This window comes from Sceloporus undulatus, chromosome 2 (genome assembly GCF_019175285.1).
Source record: "Sceloporus undulatus isolate JIND9_A2432 ecotype Alabama chromosome 2, SceUnd_v1.1, whole genome shotgun sequence".
Lineage (NCBI taxonomy): Eukaryota > Metazoa > Chordata > Lepidosauria > Squamata > Phrynosomatidae > Sceloporus > Sceloporus undulatus.
The window spans coordinates 308382464-308394729 of NC_056523.1; the positions used below are offsets into that span (position 1 = coordinate 308382464).

The window sequence follows — 12266 nt, forward strand, 5'->3', positions numbered from 1 at the left end:
AACTTTGTGCACGCCCCCCCCCCTTTCTAACAGTACAGTAATAAAATTCAGATAAAAACAAAATCTAATCAAAGCATAAAAATTGGTAAATTAAATGTGCAGTAATAAAAAGTAACAACCAATCTTCAGCTTTAAATGAGCCCAAATGCCACAGTGTGTGTGAATTAAAACAACTGTTCCTGCCTGTGAAAAGACAACAAAAGAAGAGTGAACGAGTTGTCTTTGGCAATGAGTTTCAAAGCCTATCTTGTTATGAATAGCATCAGCCCATCAATTTACTGGTGAAGTGATCCATGTTGGCCAACAGCATTGGTGTAGTGCTGCAAGTTCAGATCCTATCAGTCCAGGACTCTTAGGAAATTCACTATCTAATGATGTAATTCAGCAATTACAGTAATCTGTTTTGACTGTTTGTAAAGGCTGCTGAAAATGCTTGATAGAGACCATCTCAATTTTCAGTAGTTCAACCCAAATTTCTTTTAAAGATCCCATTGATTAAAAAACAACAACAAATGAATGGTTTAGTTGCTACCCCAAAATCAGGCTCTGTTTCAGTTGTTATGACTGCAGGCGCTAAATTATTATGTCAGTTATAACACTTTGGCTCAACCATTACAATTCCCAAAGTATCCCATCAAAACGTAATTTTGTGAGAATGTTGAACATTCTTCAGTAGAGGGCTTTGCATCCTTCATGGAACTAGAACTCTCAGAATTCCTGGGGAGAGAATATGATTCTCAAATGATTTGGCATGGTATGAATCTGTCTAAAATGTAGTTGACATAAATCCAAAACCACTGCAGAAATAATCCAGTTTGACACTGTTTTAACTGTCCTGGCTCAGTGCTAGGGAATCCTGGGAGTTGTAGTTTATTATGTCACCAGAGCTCTCTGGCAGAGAAGGCTAAATGTTCCCTGAATTCCCTAGCATTGAGCCAGGGCACAAACAGGATTATTTCTGCAGTGTGTTTTGGACCAAAGTTGACCATTCTGTCTAGGCTTCTGAACAATTGTGTTTAAGCCTCCGACTGCTTCAGATTCATTTGCTTCTGTTGTGAATGTACCTGAATGGAAAAATGATGGGTTATTTATTTGATACAGGCTGTGTTTTTGCAGTTTTCAGAGCATATCTTTATATTCAATAAAATTTCACACTGTAATTTCAGATTCATCATACAAGGCTCAAAATTTGACATGTATAACACATAAAGTTGTTGAAGTCATCTGCAGCTGGACTATAGACTCTACGGATAACCTTGGATTCAGTTATGAATTCTGCTATACTATCGGGTAACAACAGATCATTTCTTGGGAGGAATGTTATATAAACTGCACCATCGCTGATACCAATTTATACTTCAATGATCTGTAGTGTGGAAGTAGGGAAAATGAGGTTTAAAGCAGGAAAGTTTATTATTTTAATCTCTTCTCTTCTCTGAACTCACTAGATGACCTCAGATATGTCATTCTCCCTTAGATTTCTCAAATCTAAAATATGGGGATAATAATAATCACTTACCTTATAGGGTTACTGTTAGGATAATATCTACAAAGTGCCTTTTAACATTTACTGTATTACTGTAGTTACATGTAATTACTAGTTACATATAATTATTTGCTTTCCCTAATAATGAAGGTAAAACACAGTTGTGATTTAATGACAGGTAACTCTTGCAGTATAGTTACAACTTTTAGTTACTTTTATGTCAACAGGGATGTGGCCTCACTAAAATAATGGATAAGGTCTGTCCCTTGGCTTCATGTGCTGGCTTATGCTCCACCTCAACTCATTTGTGGGAGACAGGATGATGATAAGGCTTAGTGTCAAAAATAACCTTTTATTTTTATTTACTTTTTACTGTTCATGTAGCCCCTGGACATTCCCAGAGGCAGAAAATTGGCCCCAGATCTGCCATAGTTAATCTGTTCCTGGTGTATAGGATGTAGTGATGCCCAATGTTTATAGCTTTGGAGGAAATTGAAGAGATTAATAGAGAATGAGGTTGTATGTGGCATCTCACTGGATATTGTCTCCAGAATCAGAGGTAGTGTGACTCTCAGCACCAGTTACTGGGAAATACAGTTGAGAAGAGATTCTTGCACTAAGCTTTCTTTGTGGGCTTCTCATAGGTATCCCATTTGGCTGCTGTGTAAACAAAATGCTGGATTGAATAGGCCTTTGGTTGGATGTCTTCATAACTAATCTGGAAAGTTACTAATTTCATCTTCCATCATGTATCTTTTTCAGCATTTCTCTCAGCAAATTTATTTATTTATGTACTTCTATCCTGTCTTTCTCCCAATATAGAAACTGGCCAAAAAACTGTTCTGTAACAGAGGAGAGAAGCCAAGAATTTCCACTGATCTTGTTCGGCTCTTTTCACATAGAGATATCCACCTTGAATTCATCTGAAGAAGTGAAAGCCCCCATAGCTACAAACACATTTGTGCTTAATGAAAAAGATATTAGTAAGTATATGCTGCCTTAGTACAAATACTGGCTTTACTTCTTTTTTAACTTAGCATGATGTGAACAGCCTAGGCAAGTATCAGGTTGGCATACCCTCCCACCATTTTTTTTAATAAGACGCTTAAAATACCTATTTAAAATTATGTCATTTTGCAGGGTTTCCTACATTCCTTATTTTCATTAGGCTTTCTCTTCTGAAATAAGAACATTAAGCAAGTCGTCTTTCATTTCTTCCGTTTGTATAGAAAAGCCAATTTTCCTTTCCAGCAGTACTTTACATTTCTTGTTTTGAAGTTTTCTGTGCATCACTTTCACAGGAAAGATATTCGAACGTAAGGTAAATTATTTGTTATGGTTTTTACATTTTATTTTGTATGATTTCAGTGCATGACACAAAGTGGTTTGTTTGTGTGTGTGTGTGTGTGAGAGAGAGAGAGAGGGAGAGGGAGAGGGAGAGAGATGCATGTCTCCCAGAAGAAATATAGCCTATTTTGCTTTTATCTTTTTATAAATTCCTCTGGTCATTTTGCTGCAGAAGTAAAAGGGCCAACTTTTTATCTTGAGCATACAGAACTTTAGTGATGAAATTAAAAAAAAGTTCCTACCTTGGAATTCAGCCAGACAGTAATCTTCCAGAAGAACATCTCATCTTTCATAATAATTTGGCCTCTATTTATATGTTTGGAAGCAACCCAGTGAATGTAAAGTGCTCTCCTGTGAGCTTTGAAACAACAGTAGCATTCAACAGTTCCGGTTTTCTTCTTGGCTTTGTCATAAGAGATTGGCTTGGACACTGTTGCCAGTCTTCAGGTGTTTAGATTAGATCTGTTTGGAAATAGTTTCTCAGCCAAGCCTGAAAGTATGAGCTCAGTCTAGCCAGTTAAGCACTAATCCACCCCATAGACTTTCCACATGTGCTTAACTCTCTTCTACTGGAATCAGAAAAACTTAATAGCATTTTGTTGTTGCTGCTGCTTCTTTTCCTTCTTCCTTTTCTATTTTAAGGAAGCAGGGTTGATACAAAAGCAGAATGTAAGCATACGTTGGTCCAGAACCCACAATCTGGAGGACCCTAAAATGAAATCATCACATATATCTGTTTATTCCCCCCCATGTTCCTTCTGTCTGTCTCTCTCCTTCCCTCCCAATTTGTTTGCCTTTTTCACATCCTGTCCTATTAATTAGGTAGAACAGATGGGCCACACAAAGTGGTTTCCAACCATTTTGAAGGTGGGATGTTTACATGATGCACAGTGGACAGAAACCAGACCGAAGCCACACTCTGGGGCTAAAAACTGAACCAGGAAACAGAACCAGGGATAGTTTAACTCAAGGCAGAAGATGGGCATCTTTGTGTCTGCTTATAAACTCCCTGATGTGAGTGCAAGACTATGGCAAAGCAGAGAAATGAAAGTGTGACAACTCCAATGGATATAATTACATCCAGGGAGCCCTGTTGGCACAGTGGTTAAATGCCAGTACTGTGGCCACAAGGTTGTGAGTTCGATCGCAGGGGATCCAAGATTGACTCTGCCTGCCATGCTTTCATAGGTCAGTAAAATGAGTACCCAGCTTGTTGGGGGCAACTGGCTTGTACATTACAAACCTCTTATAGAGTGCAGAGTTCACTGATCAGTGATATAGAAATGTAAATGCTATGCTACCATACGCAAACCTGACAATCTAACAAGAGGGCATGGAATGAAGGAGGCATATGGGGAGCCTCCATGATTGTACTCCGCCAATGTATCATTGCTCTGTATGGGTGCACATGTGACTATGTGGCCAATCAAAGGGGCAATCATCTAGTCAGATGGCATCTAGGTGGACATGGGAGGTACTTGGAGGTTGCCAATGCTGTGTTTGTGTGATGGAGCACATGTATGGTGGGGGGCAACAAAAAATGCACCCAGCAGTGCAGCTTAATGCCATGTTGTGCAGTCAAGCCATGCACATTTGGCCCATGTTAGGAGTGGGCTGTGTGGACAGCGGGGTTTTGACCCACTTTGAGAAAAAGCAGGATTGAGCCATTTTTTTCTGCCCGTCTGCTCTGGCCCTAAGTTTCCTCCTTCCTCTATTTATTAGTATTTTTTTCTCTCCCTCGCTTTCTCTTTTCTCCATTTGAATTAGGAGAGATGGGGAACACTTGATCTTCATTTCTTTCACATGCACCCAGAGGCATTCTGAGGAAAGCAAAGTGCTGGGTGTGGCTGCAGCTGCTTCTTCAGTTAAGGGGGAGGGGGGTTGGTGGGTGTTGTTTCCTGATGCTGGATTGAAAGTGGGGAGAGAAAGGGTGAAGAGAAATAGAGTGCTAGGGATGTGGAGGGGGTAAAGAGAAAGTGCACAACTGGAAGGGGAAACAGAGAAAGAGAGAGAGAGATTGTAAGTACAGCAGAGTACCAACCAGAAATAGAGTAATGGAGTGTGTGTGAGAGAGAGATAGTGAGAGAGAGCAAGAGAGCAGTGATGGGCTGTCAGTCTTGGTAGCACATGGATCAGAAAGCTACTTTATAGAGGCTGAACAAAGTATTAGGAACGTAGTTATTTAATCTGTAAACCTTCAGTTGGAAAGCTGCCTAATTTGGCCAGACTGTTTGTCTATCTAAATAGTAGTGTCTGCCCTGACTGTTAGAAGTTCTCCATATTCTAGGATAGGAATCTTTCCTATCAGTTGATTAAATCAGCCAAGAATTGACAAATCTGCCAGTTTACACACTACACTTGATCTTAGCCAAAAGGCCGAGAAGCGATCTGCCAGTTTAGTGAGATGGTGGTGACAGTAAAATCTCATTATTACAATTTTAAATTTGAGTTATTTTATTTTAAATTTGACCTATAAAGACCTATATGGCTTGGATCCAGGCTATTTGAATGATCACATCTCCCTTTACAAACCCACTAGAACACTGAGATCATCCAGAGATCCCTTCTCTTTGTCCCACAAGCCTTTCAGGCACATTTGGTGGGAACAAGAGAAAGGACCTTCTCAGTGTCTGCTCCCAAGCTCTTCAACTCCCTTCTTGGAGAGGCCAGGCTGGCTCTATCCCTGCTTTCTTTTTTGCGGCCGATAAAAACATTTTTTAATGCCACCAGGCTTTCTCACATTACCATGGGTGCTGTATGAGGTAATATAAGCATTTTTTAATGAGTTTTTCAATTTTTCAATTTTAATAATGTAATGTTTAAACCTTTTGAAATTGTTTAATTATTTTTTAAATTTTGTATTTTAATGTTTCACATTGTTTTAACTTGGTTAGCCGGCTTTAGACCCTATGCCAGGAGGAAGGCAGGATATAAATAAATAGAATTATTATTATTATTATTATTATTATTATTGCCTTAAATATCACTTTGAGAATGTGTGTCTGAATGCACATCAGTATGCAGGGCCTATGACTAATCTGGAAAAACAATTTTAAAGCCTTTTCCTTTTTACTCATCAGTTACTGTGTCATCAGTTCTTAATAATGCCTGTTATTTATGCCTTGGAGTGCTGCATTGGATTGTTTCATAGGAACACAGTGAGTCAGACTGTTGGTCTATTTAGCTTATAACTGCCTTCTATGTTGGCTGTCAGCCATTTTCCAGCATCTACTGCATGAGTATTTGCTAGCTCTAAGCCCAGCTGAATATGTTGGGGACTGAACCTAGGACAGTCTGGTATGCAGCTCACATCCTCTACTCTTCAGCACTAGAATATGAAATATGAGATACAGTATAGCACATTCTAGGCTTATTCTGAAAGCAAAAAGTTTCTGGCAATACCAAGACTTTCTGGTTCTTTCTATTTTGACATTACCTCTATATATCCCACCATTTGCAACCAGACTCTTTCTTGAAATATATCAGGTTTTCCTCTCCCCCTTGCATTCTTTCTCCTACCACTCACTAATCACATGCCACATCTAGATTCAGGCAACATTTCATAAATTAATTTTCAGCAATTTCTGCAAAGCCTTCTTTATTATTATTGTTTAGGAGTAATAGCCAAATTGCTAAAGTATTTTAGCAATGTTAAACTAATTAAGCATTAGACTCATTTTGTTTTAGTGCTGAAATTCTTCTTTCCCTTTCTTGATCTCAGTTGAATCTGTGACCTGAAAACAATAGCTTGTTTTACTCATTTTAAAGTGTTCCAGTATAATACAAACAGATTGTCAAGGTGAGATACATTCCACTTTGGAAAATACTGGGATAACTTAGGCTGACTTAAGAAGTAAGAATGAAAATCTCTGAAAAAAATCTTGCCAAGAAAACCCAATGCCATAAGTTTTTTATTTTATTTTATTTTATTTTTATCCCAAAGTGGGACCCAAGGCAGCTAACATATGCAAAACACACAATTAAAATAATAAAAATATAAAATTACAAATACAAAATTTAAAATATGCAATGGGTGGTGCTTACTTAACAATGGCGCACCGTGTATACAGGGCGCTGCCATTGTTACGTCCTCATCAAATGCTAGGGTAGCGGGGCATGTGGGCGCCGCCCCCAGGCAACCCTAGCACATGACAAGGGTGTCACAAAGGGCCGTTGTTGATTTCTATGTGAACAAATAATGAATTTTGCACAAAAATGTTGGGAAAAAAGTGTTAATATGCAAAAAAATCATTGAGAAATACACAAAAGATTTGGTAACTTCCCTAGCAGGGAAAAATGTTGAAAATTCATTGTTCTTGTATGTAGGAACTTGCTATATACAAACAATGACACACTGAAGGAGTCTCCAAGTTTTACCCTTGACCTATCCATGGCTCATGGCAAAATCCATAATTTTGGCACCAAAACCTGACCTCGACTTATACATGAGGTCGACTTATAGTTGAGTATATACGGTAATCAAAGATTCACATCCCAACCAATTTATCACTGTGTGACCAGAATGTTCAGCTAGATGGGCCATTACCTGATCCAGCATGACCTTTGTTCTTATGGGGTTATTTTCATTTGGCAATTGGAGAAAGTCTCCATTTGGAAGAAGATAATCCATCCTTATAAATAAATGTAAATTAAATAAACTGTATAAGTAGGGATTGCATATGTTTAGGGGAAGAAGATGCTGTAGTAAAATGTGGCATTAGAGATGTATATTTTTAGAGTTCTGACTTGGTTTGCATTTCCTGTGCTTCCAGAACTTGTTCCTCCTACTCCACGTATTCATAGACTGACCCCTGACTTCATATCTGACATATTGGAACTGGAGTGGTATGATGGCGGTTCAAACTTTCTATATCAAATGGATGCTAGTTGGGAAATACAAATTCTCTATAAAGATCCCATGGAGGAAGTGACATTAGTAAGTTGTTTCTCTTTATCTTTCTATTCCACTTCTCTCTTCCCTTTCCTCTCTCTTTCTCTTTAAATCTGTCCCAAACTTTAAAGGCAAATCTTTTGAACAACCCCTTCAAAGAATTTCGATGCACAGTGAGTGAAATTTATTGTGTGTATGTTTAAAGAGAGAGACAGGGCAGGAATGGAGGGAACATAAGTTGGAAATAATTCATTAAAAACAATTCATTACTCATTTTTTAAAAAAAACACAACAGGTACAAATGTATTTTTATGATATTTGTACAATTCTCATTTAGAGCCAGTGTGGTGTAGTGATTTGAGTGTTGGACTATGAGTCTAGAGATCAGTTTGATTTCTAGCTCAGCCATTGGGTGACCTTGGGCAAGTCACACTCTCTCAGCCTCAGGGGAAGGCATTGGTAAACCTCTTCTCAACAAATCTTGCCAAGAAACCTCCATGATAGGTTCGCCTTAGAGTAATCATAAGTTGGAAACAACTTGAAGGCACATAGCAACAACAAAACAATTTTCATTGATATTTCTGTTACTTCCTCTGGTCATTGTGTGTTCCCAGTTTGGTGGGGGGAGATTTTTAAAAACTTTTAAAATTATTTTTGATTGCATTTTTAAAGTTTAAAAGTACAAGAGATGTGATGACCTGGGGGAAAAATAGGAAAATTTAGCGGGGGGAATTATAAATTTTCCTTCCTATCCCACATTCTGCTCTTTCCCTTTCTCCCTTCTTTTTTATGGAAATGACTATTTTATGTCTTCTTGACACCATGGAAAACTAAAAGACAAAGTAATTTTCTCTCTTTTATTAATATTGATGGTTCATTCTGTTTTCATTGCCTTTTCCCTTGTTCTTAATAAAGTAGCAAAAGCAAAGATGTTCCTTACAGTTCAGGACCTTGTAGTTCCATTTGTAACACAAACAACAAAATTTAAAATGGAATTCAGTGTGTAATCTTTGTTTGGATGAACTGTATTTTTAACATACCAAATCTGTTATGTTTATGCCAAACAAAATTGTACAGTTGTGTCATACAGTGTATATAATACATTTTATGTTCCTAAAGTACCGGTAACTGTGTATACCATTTTCAATCTCACTTTTTTCTTAACATTTTTGCCTAACCCCCTAAACGGGGGGGGGGGGGGGACCTAACAACATTATTTCCCCCCATGGCTTCAGCATTTCCAGAAATTTTGCCTCTATACTACTAATATGGGTATATCTATAATTTTGAGAGAGTTACTTCTCTCTAGTGCCAAGACAATTTCCCCTTCCAACAAAATTCCCTGCAAGCCCCAGTATTCTTTTATTCCTTTTCTAGGTGTTAGGGCTGGCTTCAAAACAAAGAGCTGGGCTTCAACCACACACCATATTTTGCAAGAAGAGATAAAAGATGGCACTTGAAATAGGCCAGAGACTGGTGCTTTCATTTCTTTCATGTTAATCTTCAATGTTGAAAATAATTTTTAATTGGAAAATAATAATCTTTAGAAGTAAAATAAAGATCAAGAGGGACAGAGAGCCAGGAAATCACCATGGGAGATGTATGTGAGCACATTCATGGCATAGCAAGCTAGCTGCATTCTGATCCTTGTAAGAGTCTAGGACATGCGGATTTGGTTTTTGTTTTAATTTATTGTGAATTAAATGGGGTTTTGTTGTTGTTTCATATGAGTCATGTCTTCTTATGATACGTCCAAAGCATAAAAGCCTCAGTTTAGGCATCTTTGGGCTCAAACAGACAGGCCAAAATAAAGCTGCTTCAGATCACTTTGGAGGTATACTGTTTAAATGATGCATGCATCCTAAGAAGCCAGAAGCCACACTAAAGCTACGCTCCACACCTAAGGACTAGAACACAGCTTTGTTTCTAGCAAGGCTTTAAAAAGCTTCTTGAATGAGATCCTCAAGCATACCTACTGATAATACCTGAAAGTGAATAGCCATTGTTTGTTGACAGCTGTGATTGTCAGAGACATGTACAGGATCAAAAACTGGACATTTGTGAATTGTAGGCCCAATCTAGATGGGCCTTTGCTCCGCCCCCAGTACGTACTAGGGGTTGGCCGAGGTCGCAGCGTCATTCCAGCCTCATCACTAGCACGTGACGGGGGTGTAAAAATGGCGGCGCCCTATACACATGGGCGCTGCCATTTTGACGTGACAGACACTTAGCATCCACACGTCCTGGCGTGGTTGTGACGCCGCAAGTGCGCCATTGGCGCCTTGTGGTGTCACAACTGCGCCTCAAGAACCCGCTTTTTGTGGGTTCTTTTTGCTCTGCAATGGAGCTGTGCGGTTTGTCCACTGCGGTTCCCTCGCGGAGCAAACAAGGGTGCCGGCAGAGCGCCCTTTTCAGACGCTCTATACCGTGCCCCATCTGGTTAAGGCATTATCTTATTTGCTGCTATGGAAGGTTTGCTAAATAGATAACCATTGAGTGTCCCACTGACATTACTGGCTCTTCATCCCATGTTGTTAAGAGCAATTTACGTGGCCTCTCTTCCTCCCATTTTGATTTTATAGAAACTGTGGGAGAGAAATAAGGCTGACAGAGATATAAAATCCCAAGATTGTCTAGTAAGCTTTGTGGCTGAGCAGCCATGTGAACCTGGACCTCTCCTGTTGTAGTCTAAAACACTGGCCACTATACCACACTATTTTTCTGTATCTGCCCTCTAAGCAGGCTGTCACACCCCAAAGCTGTTTAGTTACTATGCAGATTATAGAAAGAAGCTCTGTGAACAGAGGTGTTTTTGTTTGGTGTTCTGTGGTAAGACCCTCGCAATAAAATTAGTATGTGCCTAAGACTGAGTCATTTAGTGCATGAATAAATTCATGATTTAATATTAGAAAAGGAAAGTGATGAGACAGAAATAGGAGACAGGAGAAGAAGTTGCTTTTAGCATAGTTGTTGAGGTAATTCAGTGCAAAACTGAAGGTCAATTAAGTAGAATCAGACCACCAGACTTCAAAAAGTTATGGAGTCACAATAAGAATAAGTATGGCACTTTACAGACCGTCCAAAAGGGCGGTCTGCCAGTGCCAGTGTTTGCTGCACCAGGGAACCGCAGTGGACAAACCGTGCGATTCCCTGACACAGCAAAAAGCGGGTTCTTTTTGTAGCGTGGAAATGACGCCGCAAGGCACCAATGGTGCACTTGCAACGTCATTTCTGCATCATGACGTGCGGATGCTAAACGTCCGCTATGTCAAAATGGCGGTGCCCCTTTCTAACCCTAGTATGTGCCAAACACGTACTTTTTGGCAGTCTAGAACCCGCCTATGGTTCAGTGATTAAAGTGATGAACAGGTTCCAGAGATGAAATTCAAATCTTTACTTAGTTGTGAACTCACAAAGTGACTCTGAGCTACTTGCCATATCTCTGAACCTAAATCTGGTGGTGCAGTGGTTAAATGCCTGTACTGCAGCCATTCACTCAAAACCAAAAGGTTGCGAGTTCAAGACCAGAAAAAGGGCCCAAGCTCGACTCAGGCTTGCATCCTTCTGAGGAGGGAGCTAAAATGAGTACCCAGACTGTTGGGGGCAAATTAGCTTACTTGCTAATTAGCTTACTTGCTGTTCACCGCTATGATCTTTGGAATAGCGGTATATAAATAAAACAAATTATTATTATTATTAAATCTATCTCGCAGGTTTGTTCTGAAAATGAAAGGGGTAGAGGAGAGCCTTTGATTTTGCTGAAGATCTTGAAAGTGTTCAGCCTGAAGAGTGCATAAAATAGTTTCAATATAATATCAAGAAATTAACTCTGCAATTTCCCTACATATTGGATACCTAAACATTTGTTCCTATACATCAGGAGCATTGTGATGAAGGCTAATAATAAATGAGGACCTGGGAGAGGAATTTGAAACTACAGAAGAATTATGCTGGGGGGGGGGGACCCAAACAGAAGTATTCAGAAGCCTCAGAGAAAAAGAAAACAATTAATTTTTAGGGAATTCATTTGTACTTTTAAAATCCCGCCTATGTTACAAAGTATTTTCTAATTAAAACATTTAGGTCTAATTCCTAGTTCCATTTAGTAGAGTAGATTGATGGATTTCGGCCGCTGAAAGGTATGCCAACACTTACATAAAACCCATTGAGTCTACTCAGTGAGTCTACTCTAGTTGGGTCTAGTAATTAAATTTAGGTCAAGTCCATTAAAAAAAATTAACCAAATATATGGAACATGAAGTGGCAACATAGACAAGAAATTGTAGCTGGGATGTATCCAAGAAATTGGGCTTCTAAATCTGAGCTGAACAGCATGCTTAGATATTTTATAACTATTTGAATATGTGTACACCAAATTACTACAGCTTTGAATTATTCATGTGTACTGTGAAGTAAGTCTTGGGCTTGCACCAAATGATGTCTGTGTCTGTGTGGTGGTGGACATTTGTTATTTGTGGAATTCGTGAGATTTGTAACAAGGCCATTCAAATACTGGGCTTTTGGATTTATAATGTTCTTGGC

General features: G+C 39.0%; 1 protein-coding gene across 9 annotated transcripts in view; it reads left to right on the plus strand.

Annotated features, from left to right (window-relative positions):
- LIFR (LIF receptor subunit alpha) overlaps window positions 1-12266 on the plus strand; it is a 123086-nt gene that overhangs the window by 55290 nt on the left and 55530 nt on the right. For 8 of the 9 annotated variants that reach the window (XM_042452507.1, XM_042452503.1, XM_042452505.1 and 5 more), the window contains 3 exons: window positions 1167-1290; window positions 2309-2469; window positions 7606-7769. In XM_042452507.1, coding sequence (XP_042308441.1) covers window positions 1167-1290; window positions 2309-2469; window positions 7606-7769 — 449 coding nt within the window. The remainder of the gene's footprint in view (window positions 1-1166; window positions 1291-2308; window positions 2470-7605; window positions 7770-12266) is intronic. The other variant, XM_042452509.1, reaches the window with a different exon arrangement.